The 22,392-nt window shown below is 40.3% G+C and overlaps 1 protein-coding gene across 1 annotated transcript; it reads left to right on the plus strand.

Moving 5' to 3' along the window:
- The first annotated feature begins 10,333 nt into the window (after positions 1 to 10,333).
- Positions 10,334 to 18,592, plus strand: asip1 (agouti signaling protein 1). The gene is made up of 4 exons (XM_035389139.1): positions 10,334 to 10,494; positions 15,122 to 15,304; positions 16,266 to 16,318; positions 17,307 to 18,592. Exons 2-4 carry the CDS (start codon positions 15,145 to 15,147, stop codon positions 17,472 to 17,474), a joined length of 381 nt encoding a protein of 126 aa, XP_035245030.1. The 5' UTR covers positions 10,334 to 10,494; positions 15,122 to 15,144; the 3' UTR covers positions 17,475 to 18,592.
- Positions 18,593 to 22,392: the final 3,800 nt, after the last annotated feature.

The raw sequence follows: 22,392 nt of genomic DNA on the forward strand, positions 1-22,392 counted from the left end.
ACTAATTGCGATCCTGTTATCTATTATCTGAACGAACAAATCACATCAGGTGATTATTTTTCTAAGTTCCATGGTTTCAGATCGTTGTCTCCACCATACAGACCAGGCAAAGCTTTAGAATATGAGAGAAAACAAAAAAGTAGAGAAAAATAATTGGAATTTGTATTTGCTGTTCAAGGTTAAGTGTTATAATAAAATGTAATCTGGGCTCTTTCCATTTTTAATGCTTAGAAAAGCTGAGCTGGCGCTCCCTGGCTTTTCTGTCAGGAGGCTGTTTAGAATGGACACGGAAATCCTTCTGGGCCCCAGTGTGTATCCGTACAGCGCCTGAGAGCACCGCTTAAGGCACAGCATCGTTAGCAAAGGGTTGCAGAGCTGGCTCAAGGATTTCGGTGGCGCTAGGCAAGAAGGTTCGAGGGTGAATCCTCAGGGTGTGAATTGTAAAGAAGACAGAGGTGGTGGCCAGGGAGAGTTTTGGAACTGATTGTGGACAGTTCCAAAAAAAACCCCAATTTAAAGCCTGAATTGTGTGGACCTAAACAACTGCATAGAGTGGTTATGCCTGCAGCCCGTTATACATCCATTGTCTATACCCACTTACCCTGGGCAGGGTCACAGGGGGGGTGCGGGAGCCTATCCCAGCAAGCATTGGGTGAGAGGCAGGAATACACCCTGGAATAGGCCGCCAATCTATCGCAGGGCACACACACCAATCACTCACACCTACTGGCAATTTACGGTTGCCAATTAGCAATTAGGCTCCGATTAGCCTAATTATCCTTATTCATTTGTTGACTTGTGTTCATGATTTGGAGGTGAAATGTCATTTTTGGGCGAGAGTACTTTGGGAAAGTGTTACAGAAACAGTTTAATGTTTAGGTTTTGTGTTTATAGTTTTGAGAAATGAGGTATAGTTTCAGGAAATGTGTCTAAACAGTTGAGAAAAGCTATAAACCTAACATTCAAATTTCAAGTGGGCAGCAATTTCCTACATCACACATATTGAAACAAATATTCAAAATTCAAGTCATATTATTTTATTGAGACAAATGGTGAAAAACTATGTGAGTGAGACCAACCACAGCTGATTCTCATCTCAAATGGAGACCTACCCTGGTGTTGTCAGTTTCATTACCATCTATACAGTAAAAGGAGACATGTTGGGAATGTGTTATTAATGTAAAGATGGACCCAGCAAGAGATAGAGAAGTGGCTGACAGAGGAAGAATAGTGGTCTAGAGAGAGAGTAGGAGAGAGTGAGGGAGAGGGGGAGAGAGAGAGAGAGAGAAGGAGAGGGGGGGAGAAAGAGAGAGAAAGAGAGAGGGAGAAGAATATGCATGTATGGTGGAAGACAACAGAGAGGAAGACAATGAGCTATAGATTCAGATTAAGGCTACTATAAGTGATTACATGGTAAATCAAGGTCAACCAATGAGAGAGGCTGGTCTGAGAGTGCAGCCAAATCTGGACCACTCAACAGTCGCATCTAATGCAAGAATCTTCCATTGAGCCTGTAAGATATGCATTCTAAAAGGGCATCTGACTGCACTGTATTTTACATCTCATAAAAAACACGTTTTCAACGTACAAAAATGCCAAGTTACTAAAAAGTATTGATATCAAAATGACGCCAAGTTACGATACTACTAACAATATAGGCTATCTTGCCTAACCGAAATGACATAAGATGTATCTCAAAGCAATGCTACCCAATATTTCCTCAGTTCTTTCAAGTCACTTGGCCCTGTGTATAAGCATGCACTACATGGACAGGCCAAACATATGTGTGGATGGCTCTCTCACAGTCAAGATTGATTGAATAGGTGTGTGTATGTCCAATTTGTATTGGTATGTAGGCCTGTGTATTTCGCTGCCCAGGCTTTCTGTTGCGTGAATGATAGTATGTTTGTTGGTACAAGTGTGTTCGTGAAAGTGAATGTAAGATGCTGCCAGGGAAACGTCCCCATGCGGATAAAGAAGTTCTCTATGTATGTATGTACAATATGTGTTTTGCATGCAGTATTTGTTGTACGTAGCAAATATACAATAACTAACACATGTACTCAAATTCAGTTCAGAAGCATAAACATGTTTTCCTGAGAAAGGTGCTTCCTGTCGTTGCTCAGCAGTTTTGTACATTAATGAATGTATACATTAATTTCAATGTACAATGTTCAATGTGTTCCATGAGGCAATTCGAAATGTTTGTCTCTTTGATCTGACAGAAAGTTTGCATGACATTGTGAAATGGTAAGATTAGAAAACACAGGGCCAAGTGACTTGAAAGAACTGAGGAAATATTGGGTAGCATTGCTTTGAGATACATCTTATGTCATTTCGGTGAGGCAAGATAGCCTATATTGTTAGTAGTATCGTAACTTGGCGTCATTTTGATATCAATACTTTTTAGTAACTTGGCATTTTTGTACGTTGAAAACGTGTTTTTTTTATGAGATATCAGTTCTTTTTGCAAAGCGTTTTATTATGAGAGTGATAAATGCGACCCTGTAAAGAACGGGTGTGGATTATGGCTATCGTTGTGTGAATTTGTACAGTCTGATGAGCGTGTACCGTTCAGCAGTTTCGGTTTGCTGTGAAACAGTGTCTGTGAGAAAGGATGCAGTGGCATAAGCATAAACGAATCAGGAACGCAGATGAAATATGGCCAGTTTATGTACTCACGGATTTGACGTCCATCCAACGAGCCTTGGCTGACAAAAGAATCAGCAAGCCCGTAGAATTATAACTCCCTAGTTCGCAACTTGTGTAGCCTTCTGTCCTGCTCCGTTGTCTGTTATTTCGTGGAGATGCACTTTTAGTGTTTGTAAGGTTTATCCTTCTGTGCAGCTCCGTTGTCTGTTATTGCGTGGAGATGCACTTTTAGTGTTTATAAGGTTTATAAGGCATTTTGATAGGCTTATCTGCAGGTAGGAATCCTCTTCGCTGTTTTGCTAAACTAGAACCGGAAAGCATGATAGCTCAGAATAGGAGCAGACGCATATGTCCCAGCAGGCTTTGCATATGAGAAAATGACAACAGTGTGAGAGAAATTAGGATGAAATTACGAAATTCCGTAGTTGAAACAATATGTTTTTAGCAGAGTGGGCATGTAGGTGAAGGTTGACATGATCACGGAGTATAGTGCGAAGTAAATGGAGTAACCATGAGCGAGCTTATATTCCTTATGGAATGGTATATATAACAGTGGTTGTGTAGTATTGGCCATTTAAGTGGAGGTTTAAGTAACGTGTGAAACCCACTGCATTGCTGTGTTTTTTTCATGTTCAGTGCTAGTAGTTATAACTATGAGTGAATCATGATTTTAAATGTGAATGTTTTAATGGGGAGTTGCAGAACGTACACGTAATTGTTTGTATGTGGCGAGGTAACATGAATGTAGGAACGTGCAGACGGTACGTCATAATACTGTGGTGCAAAAGCAATAATTGAGAAGTAGTGGACAATTATTAGTGAAGGTAAAAGCAGGTTAAAGGAGTAACATGGTGGTTGAACGTGACACTTCTCAGTTGTCTTTAGGCAAGAAGAAAACAAATGTGCATAATTTTTTTTATTTTATTATTCAGTCATTTCAATGTACTTTAAAACGTGTTTTTCTAAGCCGAAATGTCCCACTATAAAAGTTCACCCGAACCGTCTGGGCGTGGTAATGAGAACTGTCAGTTATGTTAACTGTCAGTCAGCTATGACTGACAGACCGTGGCCCGTTACCATAGCTACCCCCATGATACGTGCTGTTTTTGGGAGACTTTTCACAAGCTAGCTAGCTTAGTAGTATATGAAGTACCGATAGATAGCTAAGGTAAAGACGTTGACTTGTATCCAATTATAATTTTTGCTATCTAGCTAGGCAAGTTAAGATGAAAAGCACAACTATGACGTCCTCATAAAAGCAAACTAGCTAGCTAACGTTATCGATAACATTGCGTTATGAAAGCAAACTACCTAGCTAGCTAACGTTAGCTAGCTAGCTAAATTAATATAACCAGAAATAATCTAATAGTCCTTAAAAGTCACTCTAATTTAAGTGAACCTAACGTTAGTCAAATATGTGCATTGTCTTGCCTGTAAGCCAGCCGCGCAAACTATGGGTCTGGAGTTATCCATGGGTTTACGGGGCGTGGGAAAGGGGAGTGGTGTGGGAGTACTGTGTTCGTGACGGACCAAGTTGACAACTTTGTCAACCGTTTGAAAATAGGACGGTAAATTTAAAACGCATATTTCTCCAAAAATGCAGAACGGACATATTTAATACTGTACTCATTGTGTTTCTTCAACAGCCTCGTGTGCAAGTAGCACATAAAAACTGAGAAAGTGTGGAAAATCACCATGGTACTCCTTTAAAGAAAGGCGCTCTTAGCTGGGTTTGAACCTTCGACCTTGTGTTCTCAAGACTGTAACCTTACCCACTACGCCACAGGCGGACTAGCTGTTTGTACTGTCAATGTTTCAGAGTAAAAAGGCATGGGTATTTTGCGTGTGTATGCGAGTTTTCCATTGGGTCGTGTAGGTGAAGATTTGGCGGGGTGTCGGTGAAATGTCCAATGGGGAGACATGTTATTAGTGGGATAGGCGGCAGGAAAAATAAGAATGAGAAGAAGAAGAAGAAGAAGAAGAAGAAGAAGAAGGAGAAAACGCAAAATCCCCTTAGTTTGGGGCTTTATTGTGTGGACATGTGAAGTTGTTTATGAAATCTGTCTGTTGAAATGGGGTCAGAATGTACAGAATTTAATGTTTTTAAGGGCTGAGTGTCTGTGGCTGTAGTGGTTGTTTCTGTGAGGAACCCTGAAAAGTGCCAAACTCTCGGTGCTGTATAGGTATGGGGGCATGCCCCCGCCAAGGCGTAACTTGGCGGGATGGCATACCTGCCATCCCAATAATCTATTACCTATTTTAATTATCTATACTATCAGCAACAGCAACAAAAAACTGAAAAAACAATGAAGAGTTTCATCCAGAATCAGAAATCTTCAGAAACAAAAATCCATGCTTTTCAAACTCAGATGCGAAAAGAATAAAAAGCAACAAAGGGTCAATACTGGGAAGAAAGGTCCAAAAAGTCAACATAAATACTTGAAACAGTCAGACCTTGACATTTAGTCCATTTCTTCCTGATGACCAGGCACCATATTCTCTTCCTGTGCAATGAACTGAAATGAAATGAGGGAAAAATGTCCTTATGTGGCAAATCCATCCCTGGCACCCAGGCCCAGCATTCACGGCTTCCAGAAGGGACGTACGGTCATTGTGGTGGTGACACATTTACCATTTACCACTCACCCCCCCCCCCCCCCCTCGCCCCCCCAGCCCCAGCTTCCAAGCAAACTCAGATTATGCTCTGGCGACCCCTGCTGGTCGATCGGGCACTTGTGGACTGAATGTTAATGTAAAAGGTCTTCCTCCAACTCCACTCTATACGAGCTTAGCTGTAGACAGTGTGAAAAGAAGCCGGCTGGGTAATATTGAGTGTTTTTGGAAAAGAACTGTGAACACATATACACTCTCCAATATTATAAAAGAATAAATAAATAAATAAATAAAAACAATCAGCATTCCTCAGACAGATAGGAGGGTAATTTATGCCAACTGTTTGTGAACAGTATCACTCCATACACAAACCATTTCTTATATAAATAATAATTACAAAATAAATAATGTTGGCCTCATTCGCAAAACTTTTCTTAAATTATTCTTACTTTTGTTCTTAAAAATGTTCCTACGAAAAACCAATATGGGATTCATGACACGTGCAGATTTTTGTTTTTGGGCAAAAACAACCATGAACAAGTACAAATAAGAAAAAAAATGATGAATACCAAAATGTTGATGGAAACGTTCTTACATACAGTTTACGATCAAATGTGATCGTACGCATGTTTTCGTGAATGAGGCCCATTATGTCATCATTCAATTGTTTTTATACATTGCAGCCATTTTATGAAAGCAATATGGCCCTGTGCTGTATCGTGACTAGTGCCTCATAACACCCCTGTAGCTGTGACTGTATTTTGTGACACAGCACAGACTCTCATTCCGCAATACGCCCACTGCAGTCGTATTTATAAAGATGTTTTTAATGGGCCGTGGATATCAATGAAATGACATCAGTGATATCAGGGTCTTGGGTGGGGCTGGTCATTTATGAAGTTCGGCGCTTTCTTTCCAGAATTTTTTTACTTCCCTATAAACCTTGTTGGCTGCATTTGCCCCCTTTACAAGCCCTGTGCTCTTCGAACTTGGCTTTCAGTCTCAGCTCTGCCCAGTAATCACATTTAAAGATCGGATGCTTTTTTACAGGGCTCCCGTGTACCGTTACCCGAAGTTGTTTTGCCTCCGAAGTGGCCGCGAACGCTGCACAGCTTTCACAAGGACGTCGCCAGTGTTATCTATAAAAATTTAAATAGTTGTCTAAGTGCCTGTGTCCTTAAAGCTGTCAACTATGACAGCTGAATATAAAAATTATATGAGCGCGTGCCGTGCGTATGTGTGTGTGCATGTGTGTGTGTGTGTGCGTGTGTGTGTGTGTGTGTGTGCGTGCGTGCCGTGTGTGTGTGTGCGTGCGTGCCGTGTGCGCGTGTGTGTGTGTGTGTATGTGTGTGTGTACCAAAATTGGCAAAACTCTTTTTCAGTAAACCGTTTCACGAGCAAAAGTCATGAATTTTACGGTTTGGGCCTAAATCTGATCCAGCAGTGTAGCGGGAGCAAAGTGAGACGTTAGGACAGGGCCGGCTTTGCCTGCACGGGCCTCACCGCATGGAGCGATGTCACGCCCTCTTCACCTCTTCCTCCACAAGCCGGGATGTAAAACCCCTGGCCCCCGGAGAGCTGCAGCGTCAGCCGGCCCTCCGCGTGTTTCGGGCCTTAAGAGCTTCGCTCCGTCTCTGAGTCCCTAGGTAAATAGATCACACGCACTGCTTCCAAGGCATTATTATTATTATTATTATTATTATTATTATTAATTACATTTATATAGCACTTTTCCAAATGCTCAAAGTGCTTTACAGTGAAGGGGAACTCACCTCACCCACCACCAATGTGTAGCACCCACCTGGGTGATGCACAGCAGCCATTTTGCGCCAGAACGCACACCACACGTTAGCGAAGGTGGAGAGGGAGAGAACATTTATTCAGCCAATTAAATCTGGGGATGATTTTTAGTGGCAAGTTTTTGCGAGAGCCAGATCTGGGATTTGGCCAGGACACCGGGGAACCCCCTACTCTTAGCGATAAGTGTCATGGGATCTTTAATGACCACAGAGAGGCATGAACTAGCTGCTGACAAAAAACGAAAGCCGCAAAAACAAAAAGAAAAAAAAACCTGCAGGCAGAGCAGCCCCCCGGGGCTGGAGTTCGACACCGCCGTTTCAAGGCATGGGACTCCGCTTAGCCCTCTTTATATGTTTACACTGGCGTGAAACGCTTATCTTGCATTAACGAGGCCAATCTCATTGATCCCCACTCTCTGGTGTTTTGCTGAACTTTTGATTTACAAATATGTCACAACCTACATAACACTGATGGTCCTTATAAAAAAAAAGATGCTAAAATGCTAAAACATTGAAGTGACTTTTTACAGCAAATACTAAATTTGTTTTCCAAATGAAAAATGAAATAAAATAGTGTTCTGCAGGAAGATTGTGGGCCTGCCAACAGTTTTCCACAGAAACCAATGAAAGTGTATTCAAATGCAAAGCAATTATTGTTAAAAATATATCTGGATGTTACAAAGATAACCGGAGAAGAGGAGTTAAAGTATATGCTCATCTATATTATATATTATCCATATTATATCATTCACATTTAATTTTAGGTTTATATGGCCCCTATTAGACTCATATGTATTCTGTAAGGGTTGAATTTACACTGGATAATTTACTGTGTCTGTAGAATAAGTCAAAGAGCAGTGGTTCTTTGTATTTTGTTCAAGGAAATTTTGAAATAATGATTTAACATAATTGATTTCACACATTGCTGCAACCTCTACGATTGGTTGAGGAAAAGCAGGCAAGCATATGCTGTCCAGCACAAGGCCTTCATTTTGCACATTGGGAGGACCACTATGCAGCTCAGTGGGCTGAACCAGCAATGTGTGGAGCGGAGAGGAGGCTGTATTATGTGAAAGGGGTTTGGGAAAAAAATATTTTTGGGCCAAAAGTAGCTGGTAGTCTCTGTCGTTAACTACACCTCAAAATGACAAAAAAGTAATTAACTACTACAGCCACTATACAAATTTCAATGTAGCTGAACTACCAGCAAACTGCTGCAAAATGTGCAGTTTAATCTAATATAGTTAAACTACTTCTGAACACTGCCTAACAGATATGAGACCATGGGGCCCATCTACACACTGGAACAGTGTCTTAACAGATACCAGACCATGGGGTCTATCCACATACTGGAACAGAGCCTTAACAGATACCAGACCATGGGGCCCATCCACACACTGGAACAGAGCCTTAACAGATACCAGACCATGGGGCCCATCCACACACTGGAACAGAGCCTTAACAGATACCAGACCATGGGGCCCTTCCACACACTGGAACAGAGCCTTAACAGATACCAGACCATGGGGCCCATCCACACACCAAAACAGTGCCTTCCCAGATACCAGACCATGGGACCCACCTACACACTGGAACAGTGCCATAACAGATACCAGACCATGGGGCCCATCCACACACCAAAACAGTGCCTTCCCAGATACCAGACCATGGGACCCACCTACACACTGGAACAGTGCCATAACAGATACCAGACCATGGGGCCCATCAACACACTGAAAAAGTGCCTGAACAGATATCAGACCATGGGGCCCATCCACACACTAGAACAGTGCACTAACAGATACCAGACCGTAGGGCCCATCTACACATTGGAACAGTGTCTTAGCATTTACCAGACCATGGGGCCCATCCACACACTAGAACTGTGCCTTAACATACAAGACCATGGGGCCCATCTACACACTAGAACTGTGCCTTACTGTAACAGATATCAGACTATGGGGCCTTGAAAGGATGAACCATCCAGCAGCCTCTATCTGAGTCCTGTGTTCTTTTATTTGGAAATTCTCCAGCTGTATCCACGACAGCAGACCAACAGAATAACTGGGGATTGTTGGGTCCTTGAGCAACAGGTGTTAAAATGAATGGTGGTTCATCACAGTTGCAGTGCTGTTACCATTCCCTGTGAAAGCGCCTGGCTAGTATAGCTCTGCTGGGAGAGAGTGATAAACATCTTGTGGGTGGGATCTAACCCGCTCACTACTATACAATCACTGGTAGCTGAACCTGTTTGAGGTTCTGGGAGAACATCATGAACATTATCAATCAATCAATCAATCAATCAATCAATCGATCAATCAATAAATCAACCAGTCTTTGATGTATGGCACCAGTTAAAAACCGGAAGTCGTACAGAAACTCGCACGAGACATTTTCCACAGAGAGATAAAAAATATATAAATAAAAAACAGAAAAAGGTTCTCTCAGGTTGAACTGGGACATCGTTCCATGGCTGTTTTAAAGGTCATTCAGCCGGACCCCTGGGAAATGGAGGGGAGGTGTTCTCACGTTTCTTTGTTTGTGAAAGAAGCCCTTTGGCCGTGCGACGGTGAACGCTTCTGTCCTGGCCGCACATCCAGTCACGAGGTCGTGAAAGGGGGTCCCGGGTGCGAGTGTTGTCCAGATGGTCGTGCTAGGCGAGGCTAGCCTAAATCCACCCAATTCAGCCCCGTCCCAAACGCACACAAACAAAGGGCTTTCTCCATTGAAGCCGAGCTCCTTGAATAACACCGCAGTCAGATCTCAAACATAACAGTCCCTCTTAAAGGACAACGCGCCATCAGGATTGCCGTGTAAATCAAAATATTTCACGAGGTTGAAGTCACTTTGGGCTAATGAGGGCGAACGTTTATGCAACTGGTTGCAATTAAATCCCGGCTTCGCTTGTCTCTATAATTTAAGCTTTTTCAGCGGGATTACAGAAATGTCCCCCTGATCTGCACTTCGCTGGTGATTTTGGGGTGAATATTCCCAGGTGGCCAAACCCCCAGGTTTAGCTGCCCCGCTTTTGGGAACAGCGCCCCAGTGGAACTTTTGGGGATCTTCAGGGCGAGAGGCACGGCCGTTTCCGGGCTGCTTTCTGAAAACCGAGCGAGGCCGAGTTCTGCCCCGCTCAGACGATACCCCCTTCTCTGAAAACGCTGACCCATCACACGAACGTGACTTTTTCCATTTTTTTCTCCCCCCCCCCCCCCCCCCCCCCCCCTTTTTTTTTCTTTTTAAAAACGCGAGGATCCGCCCCTGCCGTCATGAGCCGCTTGGCTTTCTCGAAGTTTCACAACCGTGTGATTTCCGCGATATTTCGCTGGGATTTATCAGACACTGTAGCCGCAGGACCTGAGACCCGAAGCGAAGGGACGTCGCTGCGTGAGCCGCTCACTCCCAGGGACCAGGCCTCAGACAGACAGAGGTAGGTTTCCCTCCTCCCGCCCTTCCTCCCTTCTTTTCAGCGTTCATCGTGGAACAGAAGATTCGTTTCGGAATGCAGATTTGAGTCTTCGGGGAATAGAGCTCTGCTTTATTTCTAGAGGAGGAATCTTACCTACAAAATGAAACAGGACCCACCGAGACTTACAGACTGCGATATTTAATCAAGTCGAGTCTGATGGAAAATATCAAATGTGTTCCACAGGAGGTTAATGCAGCATAGATAATTTATCAGTAAACTGTATTAACAAAAACTAAAAATATCTAAATGTGTCCCTTGAGAGAATATTAATGAAGTAACACAACAAAAGTTACAATCTGAATACCAAACATCTGAGATTAATTCAGTAATTCAGAGAAAACTCTTTTCTTTTGTCTAAAAATCTTGCAAAAATCTTGGTTGAGCATTTGTATTATTAATAATCCATTTTGAGGTGTACATATGCAAGTCTAAATGTGTTATTTGAAAGCATAATTTTCCTGTTTTGTCAGATAGTATCTCGCTACCCAGGGAGATGGATTAAGAAACACATTTGGAGAATCAGCATCAGATGAAGAAAGATGTTTTCATATACGTGGCTATTCATTAAACTGTGATATTAAATGTGTGGATAACACATATAAATTTCATAAAATGCAAATACATTAAAAACAATATCAATAATCCATGTGTGCAAAAGGAAATAACTGAAAAAGTAGAATCTAAAAAGAATTATATATTAGAAATTGTTTCACAGCAGTTCACCATATTCATGTAGAGAAAAACAATCCAGAGCATACTGGAAAAAAGCAACACAAGTGTTTGACTTTCTCAGACAAAATAATACTTATATTTATATATAAGTATTTATATATAAATACTTGTTTAGCATGCTTAAACAAGTATTTATTTTATAAATATTTGTTTAACATGCCTTTAGAAAAAGCTGCATAATATGGTGGTATTCGTATATCTGTGAGCTCGGACACACAGACATTAGCCTACAGTTCATACAGTTTATTCATACAGTTTATTTATAAACAGTAGTTTAAATATTGTCTGAGAAGACAATTGTATATAAAAATGATTTAAATGTTCATATACAAAATTATGTTTATATTTATTATTATGTTTATTTAACATTATCATTTAGATATATTTTCAAAGGCACTGATTTTTCCATACTAAATAATTTTTCCCATTAAAAGTTTATGTATTGATGGCCAGTCTGAGAGTCAAAAACAGCACAAATACTTTAACAATTTTTTAAGACAAATTGTTAAATCACACAGTTGTGAAGGCTTACCAACAGAAAGCAGAATTATAATTAAATCATATATCGGAGCATATCTTATGCATTTTATGTTTTGTTTTTTCCAGAACTTGTGGAAACTACATCTACACTGATGTAGGTTACTGTGTGTTATGTAATCATTTTAAAAGACTGTGTCAGTGTGATTTTTTTTCCTTCAAAGCGTTCACTCAAATATGAATTTAAACACAAAGTTGTGATGACACAGCAAAAACAAAATAAAGTTACTCATAAAATTAAACAATGTGTTACAATAAAAATTAGGGTATTTGAACAGATTATCGATAAAGATATCATTTGTCTATAAATTCCAATAATTGTTATTATGATAAACATTAGTTATTATATCAGTGTGTGCGTGTGTGTGTGTGTCTGTGCGTGTGTGAGAGAGAGAGTACACTTACAGTACACAGAAATAAAAACAACTGAGTTTACAGTACAGTTTTAATAGTTTGCAGTTTTCATCAGAAAATAATTACCTACACTCTCCAGGAAAATATAAAAATGTGCCCTTCTGTCCAAAAATGTATAAAATCATCAAGATGCCTGAAAAATCATGATAAAAACACAAAAAGTAGTCTGTGCGTTCTAACAAAAATACTGAATGAAATGTATTATTTTCCCCAAATTCTGTGCAGTTAAATGGCTTGAGGAATACGCTGATCAGTTCACAGCAGTGACCTCCACATGAGCGGAGCAGTTACGCTACCTCCTGCCCCACATCACTACATGAGATCCTCATACATCCAGGGGAGAAAGGAAACTGATTAGGGGCGGGGCTAAGTCCTGTTCCCTCCAATCACAGCTTGGGTGTCGCACACAAACTCAAGTTTCAGACAAATTCCTTTCCACACGTATACTACACTACACATTAGGGACTATGACTGAGGGCCCGTGCATTGTGCAGTAATGCATTATGCATCAGGCACAGAGGGCATTCAAACCCCATAATGCACAGCCCCGAGGTCATTATCCTGCTTATACAAAGGCTTACCAACAGAAAGCAGAATTATAATCAAAATATTTATTTAAAAATGTGCAATTCCAATGCAATGGAAATGCTACTTAACTATTCCAACAAATATCACAACCATATCACACTTAGCAACAAAAACATCTTTCTTAGTCCCTCTAGGTGAACTAGCTTTATGCTAGGCTTGCCGTCACTCACATCACCTGGCTAACATTAAAATTCAATTTGGGAATGTTGCTGTTTAGAACTGTTAGTGTAATAATAATTACTTAATAATAATTTTCCCATTATTGAAAATGAATGCACACCCTTGGACCAATCGGATTCAAGTATTCACCCAACTGTTGTATAAACTTCAATGCACACACACACTCTCACACACTAATGCACATGCACGCACTCACTCTCACACTAATGCAGGCATGTGCATTAGTGTGTGAGAGATACTCTAATAAATGTGCTTTTACCTACACTTTGGGTGATGTAGCAACTCCAAGCTTGTTGTTTTTATTATTATTATTATTATTATTATTATTGACAGTAGTAGTAGTATTAGTGGTGGTGGTAGTAGTAGCAGTAGTAGTAGTAAAATCAAGAAATAATTATTAATATTTCCATTTAAGTTGTTTTTGATTGGACCCGGCATATTTTCTGTGTGAAAAGGGATATTTTAAATATTTGCAGTTTTTCATCATCTGCCCTCTTTACAGTATTTGAGGGCTTGTGGCCTAAAGCAAGAAAACACACTTCATGTAACTCCAAAGCAGCTTGAGCAGTGATGTCATGATCCCTACGGAGGTTGTATGTGTGTATATTCTCTAATTATTTGTCAATTATGTTGTAACTATTTTCTTGTGTGTCAAGCAACCTTGCGGCATGGCTTTTGCACCGATATTGCCACACGATATGATAATTGAGAGCTTTGGCTGTTTGAGAACTAAGAAGGAAAGAAGTACCAGCATTAAATGAAAACTGATCATTAATCTTTTCATATGCAATGCCTCTGGAAACATGAAATTATTGATCAAGCCACTTTTGAGTTATCTGAAGTGTTTTTTCTTGCTTACGTGCAAGAGCTTTCTCAATGCCTCTATAAATGCCAGTATAAATTCAGATGGTCATCAGAACTTTCTGAAAGTATGTTAAATATTCTTCATCGCACATAAAAACTGACTGGGCCAATCAAAAACATACACTAAAACTGAAATAATACTCGGAAACTCCAGAAACTGAACCATGCCTTTAAGTCAGGGGTGCCCAATACGTCGATCGCGATCGCCCGATCGATCACAGAGGCTAATTCTTCTCAATTCCCTCCAGCATCTGCCTGACAGACAGGTACGCTTGATTGACGTGAAATGTGGCCAATCTGCTGCAGTTGAGAACTTTGTTACATTAAGCGTGTCCATTAATTTGTGGTATGGCCACGTAAATGTCCAATATTACGTGATAGCAACACGATAACTTGAATTTTATATGGGACAGAGCAGCTGTGGTGATACGATAAATTGGGTCCATTTTAGGCAGAGAATTTAGATTTAAATACTCGACGGATAATGGTGTGAATGTAAAAGCTGCGATTTTGTCCAGATAAGATACTGGTCCAAAGATTTTACTTTTATGCCAATACAGGTTTCTATACAATTTGACTTATATTTGTATGTGATAGTAACAAATTTTGTCAATGCAATTGGTGCAGGGCAATCGTGGTGATGACACAATCTGGTCCATTTAAGGTTTTGCTTTCAGATGGACAATGGTGTTCTAAATCTAAACTGGGGTTTTCTTTGTCCACAAATGATGCTGGTCTAACGATTTTATTTTTATGCCAATACAGCTAGCCTACAGTTGTAACTATTTGATTTTAGAATTAGAAACTACACTCATGGTACTGGAAAATGTAGGCTAGTTAAGGTAGTAGCTCTGCCCAACACTAGATAGAGAACTCTACTACACACACACACGTTGGCAGGTGGTTGTACGCAGTGCAATTAAGTAGACTCAAAACATAAATTGTTGGATTTACTAAATAAATAAAATTGTTAGATTTGTTTAATAAAATTATAGACATGTTGCACGCAATTAAGTATATGTGACGTCTTCAACTTAATTAGTTTGTCCTACCGTTTTTAATAACATTGCGTGCAGCCACTGTCCAACGATTTTTTTCTTAGACTATTTTCTTAACAAAGGACAATTATCATCATCAATGGTTGTGTTATATATTTCAAATATGATAAACATGTATATAGCATTATTATAGAATAACAGTAATATGTTGGGGGGAAAGGGGAACATTTAAATGCATTAATTTCTCTTAATAAAAATGTGTCTTCATAATACAGCTGGCCAAGAGGAGGACTTTGATATGACTGCCAAGTGTTTGCTTTGCTGCTTGGCTCTGAGCTCTGCTAGTTTTCTTGTGGTCTACGCACACATGCTAATTGAAGAGAAGAGCGCCATAAATGCGTCTTCCAGCAGTCTACAAGCGAACGCTCACTCCGACGCTCCGCCTGTCCTGATCGTAGGTCAGTCACGTTCGGCAGATCCTCTTTTACATTCATCCATTAAAATGCCTTACCCTTGTCGAATGAACGTGCTTTCATTTTACACCCATTGTGCTCTCTATAGTGTCAAGGGGAAACAAGGGGAAACATCTATCATGACTTGTTGATACTGCTCTGCTGTTTTATCTGACAATTTCCAAAATATTATCATACACAAAAGTGGAATGTAATGTGATATTAGCCACACAGTTACCAGGGAGACTACCAATTAAAAATATAAAATGCACACAATAAAATGCCCAGCGTTAATTCAACAGTATTAATTATACTCTTAACACATAACATTTGGTCCCACTCCTGAATGTGGGACCAACTATTATCTGTTAAGAGCTGAATACTGGACATTTTACTCTGCAAGCAAAACAAATAAATTATACCATTTTTGTTTTTAAGTTGCATTTAGTTGTGTTAAAACAATGCAGCGGAGAAGCTGTGGTTTAGGGTTAGTAATAAATAAATAAATAAATAGCAGCGTTTTTGAAACATTGCAATAATGTTTTGAACTCGCTAGGTCCTCTGTCTTTTCTTTCACCAGCCGTGTGCTGTTCTGGTTGTTTCTTAACGTTTTAGGCTGAAATTATAAGATTTTCTGACATACCTTCTGAACTAAAACACATCCGAAAAGGAAAGCCAGCAATCAGCGGCTATCAATAGTAATGACAGATGTGTCTTTGGTGTTCAGAGACCATAATGACACAAAACAGCACCGTAATCTGGGACAGTTTTCAACATTTTTTACTGTTTGATCCTCTAGTCCACGTCCACGAGTTCAATTAGCGATTAGCAAATGTTCCGTCGTGTTGGCTGAATTTGCCTGCTTTGTTAAAAAAAAAATTAAAAAAAAACTTGATCGTAACAACAACAACAGCAACAATAATAACGCAGATGTGCACATTATAACTGTCTGTATATGTTTCCCCAGAGTTGCCGAAAACAGTGCGGAGGAATAAAAAAGATGAGAAAAAACAAAGGAAGGTATGTAGCCTATAAGCAAAGGAAACAACGCAAGTTGACCGTTTAAACATATTGAATCCATTTTTGAAAATTAACGTTTGTTCGACAGTTAGACATACTGTAAGTCTACCTCAGATGTGTTTAACTTTGATTCGCTACGGATTGTACACTGTAGTTGTGTACATATTCTGAAAATATGGCCTACATCATGAATTGCACATTGCTATGACTAGCAGTAGCCTAAAACATGTAGCCTAAGGTATTCCTATTTCTGCGGAAAAGCATTATGATACATATTTTACCTCAGATCTGAAGGCCTTCATACTATTAACCTTCTAGCAGTAAATGACGGCAGAGATGTTTTTCATTTTCTTTTATTTTTTACGCTAGTGAAGTAGTTGTACTTTAGACTAGCTATGCCACATAAGACATTGCAGTGAACCGTCAAAACAAATGGTGAATCTTGAAAAATGGGAAACATTTCCACGTAATTGCAAATTCCCATTTCCCAGATATTTTGTGAAAAGGCATCTAGTTAGAAGGCTATTCAAGATGAGAAGTTGCACTGTAGTCTAACTATAAGACTTAAGCTACATTTAATTTGATATTTATAAGATATTTTGGGGTGTGTAAATATTGTCAGAATAGGTTTAAACCTATAGGCCAACTGAATGTCATTAAAGTACCACAAAGATGTAATCCCATGTAACCAATAAATAGTCCAGTTATTAGTTGACAGTAGGCAAACTGGCGCTCTGGATGCGTCAGGAAACCGAACGAGGCTACCAGTTTAGAGCTGCTATAAACCTGCAATATTGACAGTAATAGGCTGGCTGATATGGTCATATTATGATCATAGGCTATTGCTTTACATTTAAGGAAAATACGTGCGCCTACTCGTACTTTTTGAGACTGCTGCGTTCCTTGTCTATTAAGTGTTGCACTGTGCTGTAGATGATCAAATAAAATGCTGAAATAGTACTTTCTCTGATTGTTTTCTTTAATACAGAACAAGTTCGGCGGCAGGAGCAAGCGACCCCCACCGCCGGCTAACTGCGTCCCTCTTTGGGGAAGTTGCAAACCGCCCAACAATGCCTGCTGCGAGTACTGCGCTTTCTGCCAGTGCCGTCTTTTTAAAACCGTGTGCTACTGTCGCATGGGAAACCCGCGGTGCTGAGGACCTCAGGAAACATTCGTTTGTTTTTTTTTTTTTTGTATCTAAGGGTAAAATCGATCAGACTTCATCATACGTATTTTAACCTCCCTCAAGTGTTTTATAACAATTTTTAGAGGTGATCGAATTTTTTTTTCAGAAAATGCACGTGGCCTGCAATTTTTTTTATTTATTATTATTACATTTTTTTTCGCAAAGGACTAGAATAGGCCACAGAGCATTGCTTTTCAGAGCATTTAATATAACCTACGGATTGTAGGCTACGTTATGGGTAGGCCTTATTATTTTATGTGTGAACAGGTTTTATATAAATCCTCCTGTATAGAGCATCCGTATTGATAGGCCTACCATTTATGACAAAAAGTAGAACTACAGTGAGCTCGTATTGTTGGAGCAAAGATATTTTTTTTTCTTGATTTGACTATGTACTCGACAATTTGAGATTTATAACTAAAATATTTACATATGATTATAGTGAACATTCTCAGCATTGTTTAAGAATATTTTTATACACTTTTCACCATGTGGAAATAACAGCACTTAGGACACCATAATGTTTGGGACATATTAATGTTATGTAAATGACGGGAGACAAGGTTAATACTTTGTTGCTTTTCTTTTGCATGCAATGTCTGCTTGAAGTCTGTGACACGTAGACATCACCAGGTGCGAGTGGAGTATTTAGTCTGATGATGCTCTGCCAGGCCTGTACTGCCGCCATCTTCAGCTCCTACTCGTTTTGGGGGCTAGTTGCCTTAAGTTTCCTCTTCAGTTGGATTTAGACTGGATGAACGAATTGGCCCGTCAACAATTTTCCTGTTTTTGGCTTTGAAAAAAAAACTTCTGATGTAGTGGTATGTGTGAGATTGTTGTCCTGCTGTAGTGTGAAGCACCGGCAAATTAGCTTGGAGGCATTTTCGTTGAACTTTAGCAGATGAGATTAGTTCTGTGCATTTCAGAATTAGTTCTACTGCTGTCAGCATTTACATCATTACTGAAGACAGTGAGGCAGTACCAGCGGTAGCCATACACACCCAAACCATAACATCCCCACCACCATGTTTCTCAGATGAGGGGGGTGCTTTGAAACTTGGGCAATTCCTTTTGGCCTCCACACTTTGCTCTTGCCATCACTCTGAAGGGAATCTTGGTCTCATCTGTCCACAAGACCTTTCAACTGGCTATCCCGGTTTTGCAGCTAACTAGTGGTTTGCATCTTGCAGTATTGCCTCTGTAGTTCTTTTCATAAAGTCTTCTGCAGACAGTAGTCACTGACACATCCGACCCTGATTCCTGAAGTGTGTTTCTGATCAGTTGTGCAAGTGTTTGTCCCAAACGTTATGGTGTCTTGAAATAGGGGTGTGTGTATAAAAAGTGCTGTCATTTCTACATGGTGAAACCAGAATGTATAAACATACCCTTTAATAAAAGCTATTAACCACATGTGAATTGTTTGACCACAAATCGATAGTTCTGGGGTACAGAGCGAAATCATGAAAAAAATGTATTTGTCCCAAACATTATGGAGCTCACTGTATGTGCGCCATAGTTAATGTGTCCTAAGAGCTTGTTTCTGAGTTTGTATGGGGTATTCCGGGTTGCAGCGATAGGAAATTATAATCTATAAATACAGTTGATGAATTATATCTTGCTGGATCAATAATTAAACAATATCCCTCTGGTTGCCTTTAGTAATCAATTCGCTTCTCCGCAAATTCGAGGTAATTAACTATTACTTAACTATTATTAATCTTCCATTAGTGACAAGCATTTGCGCAGTCACTGATTTAAATATCCGCGACATGTAACATTAAACAATGTCACTAGGAATCTGATGGCTTTAAACAATAGCCTATTATAACGGTCATAACGTGAAAAAATGCGTAAGCATGCTGAAATCATGGCCGTACCGACTGCGCACACTATAAATCTAATAGTGTAACTAGCCTACTGCAACCGAATGATGCTTCATAAAAAAAATAAAAATTAAAAAGTTTAAGAGACCGCTGGACCTGTCCACTGGCTCAGCTGGGAAATTAACGATAAACTTTTTTTCTGCGATTCAAAGATTTGCGTTCCTCATGTGCACTGTCAATGTTTGTACAGAATTCGCAATGGGACGCATTCCACAACACGCAGCTGCAAGCCAGATCCATAACTTAATATGTAGCATTCACTTCGAGGGTGTGTTTGGGTGGAGTGGATCTTCAATTAAACGTATTCTCGAGCCAAGAAACCTATTAATATGCCAATGCATGTCCCGCATTAAAATTTTACTAAATAAAAAAAATGATACGAAAAGTACGATTTATGCACCTAAGAGTCCGTACGAACATATTCTTCCAATATGAATGTAGCCTGCTAACTGAATTTTATGTAAAATATATGTATATAGGAAACTATGTGAAGGGAAGAGTCGCTATAAATGTATCCTAATGTAAAAAGTTTTCGGATTTTGCTCATTTGCGGCAAAAAATATTTAGCCTAGCACTAGCTATTCAATTCCACTGCAAACAGCTCTGACATGCAGTAGTCATTCGGCTTTTTTGTCATCTAGCATCCAGTCCCTGCTAGAATAGCCAGCACTCCCAAAGCCATACTAACTTTTCAAAGGCGGGAAACTTTTTTAAATGATGTATGATTTAATATATAGTGACTATAAATAAAGCTTTATACGCGAAAATTACTTCCGGAATAGATTTTTACTTAGCTAGCTCAAAAGCAGTTTTTTGGAAATATTTCCCGCACATTGCTCCGTTCATTTTGGAGCGGGACGAGGACCGAATAGGTTTATATGTCATGTGTAAAAAGATTAAATATATAAAATATAAGCGGTGATTGTCTGTTTTTTTTTTAATGAATGAAATGCTACCGAGGGAAGTCAAAATGCAAAATCCACAAACACAAATACGCTGAACGGGATAAAATACGGTGTCGTGCGAGACAGTAGCCGTTCGAACAGACAGGTCAGGTGGAGTTATGTTCCTCTCCTGCAGCGTTTATGTGGTTTCACAGTATGCTCCTGCTGTTAGACCCACCGTGAAAACGATATATGTATCAACTCCTCATTTCCGCCATCAGTCACTCACCACATTTACCACAATGCGCGTTTGAGTGCGTGTGCACTCCCCACACCATGTTTGTACGTATGTATGCGCGTGTGCAGGCACATACGAGTGTGTGCGTGTGTGAGAGTGGATATGGCTGGGGTGAACGAGTGTGTGTGTTTGTGATTCAAGAATCATTCTCAAAAAAATGGAGAACTAAACCCTCTGTGTAATGGCAGCATATGGACGATGTACCAGAAGTTTTATTTTCAGCACCAGGGTGCGTTCCATTCTCGCCAATCGTCTAACATAGCTGAAGAAAGACGACCGGTTCTGCTTTAACTAATAACTGCATCAATGTTTTCCACAAATGCGAAAATAAAACACCATTTATATTCATTGAAGGGAAGCATTCCAAAGTAGCCTATATGTTATTATTTAAGTAGCCTACAAGTGTTCCTCCTTTTAAAAATGAAGTACATAGAAGTACTGCACCGATTTAACAAAGCTGTTAAATGGTTCTACACAGTTTGTCAAAACTGCTGAAATGGGAAGTAGTTTATTTGATATGGCTTTTTGTCATTTCTGCTTTGAGAAGCAGCACTACATGCGTGCCTTTTGGAAAGGAATTCCCTCCAGTGGTGCAATAAATCTCTGTAAGGCAAAAAGTTCAGTTTAAAGTCAACTCCATGAAAGTACTCCATGTGCTTTAACTCTAACCGAGTACACTTAATCCCCAACGGAGTCATTCATAAGTGGGAAGGGCTGATTTATCACAGAGTTTTTTGTGTGTATTCGGTCCACCTGCACTATTTTTGATGCTGCCTGTAAGTGTGACCAGAGAAAATTAACCCTCGAAATATCCTCCTGAAGTTGATTGTCTTTAACACAGAAAGGGCTGCTGTGCACGCTCTCACTATGCAAAATATGCAGTTGCAACTCTCCACATGTAGGATTCAGCTCTCAGCATGCAGAATTCAGTTCACAGCATGCAGGATTCAGCTCTCAGCATGCAGGATTCAGCTCTCAGCATGCAGAATTCAGCTCTCAGCATGCAGAATTCAGTTCACAGCATGCAGAATTCAGCTCTCAGCATGCAGAATTCAGCTCTCAGCATGCAGAATTCAGCTCTCAGCATGCAGAATTCAGCTCTCAGCATGCAGAATTCAGCTCTCAGAATGCAGAAATTGGCTCTCAGCTTGCAGAATTCAGCTCTCAGCTTGCAGAATTCAGCTCTCAGCATGCATAATTCAGCTCTCAGCATGCAGAATTCAGCTCTCAGCTTGCAGAATTCAGCTCTCAGCATGCAGAATTCAGCTCTCAGCTTGCAGAATTCAATCTTAGCAGCCAACAGTGTGAGAGCAGAGACCACATAAGGTACACTGGAGTCCAGAGAGGGTAGGGAATACACATGCTGTTAGCAGGTATGCTACAGTCCAGAGAGGGTAGGGAGTGTGCATGCTGTTAGCAGGTATGCTACAGCCCAGAGAGGGTAGGGAGTACACATGCTGTTAGCAGGTATGCTACAGTCAAGAGAGGGTAGGGAGTACACATGCTGATAGCAGGTATGCTACAGTCCAGCGAGGGTAGGGAGTGTGCATGCTGTTAGCAGGTATGCTACAGCCCAAAGAGGGTAGGGAGTACACATGCTGTTAGCAGGTATGCTACAGTCCAGAGAGGGTAGGGAGTGTGCATGCTGTTAGCAGGTATGCTACAGCCCAGAGAGGGTAGGGAGTGTGCATGCTGTTAGCAGGTATGCTACAGTCCAGAGAGGGTAGGGAGTACACATGCTGTTAGCAGGTATGCTACAGTCCAGAGAGGGTAGGGAGTGCACATGCTGTTAGCATGCTTTCAGAGTCAAATGGTTTTGGGGT

This window comes from Anguilla anguilla, chromosome 13, assembly GCF_013347855.1.
Source record: "Anguilla anguilla isolate fAngAng1 chromosome 13, fAngAng1.pri, whole genome shotgun sequence".
Classification (NCBI taxonomy): Eukaryota; Metazoa; Chordata; class Actinopteri; order Anguilliformes; family Anguillidae; genus Anguilla; species Anguilla anguilla.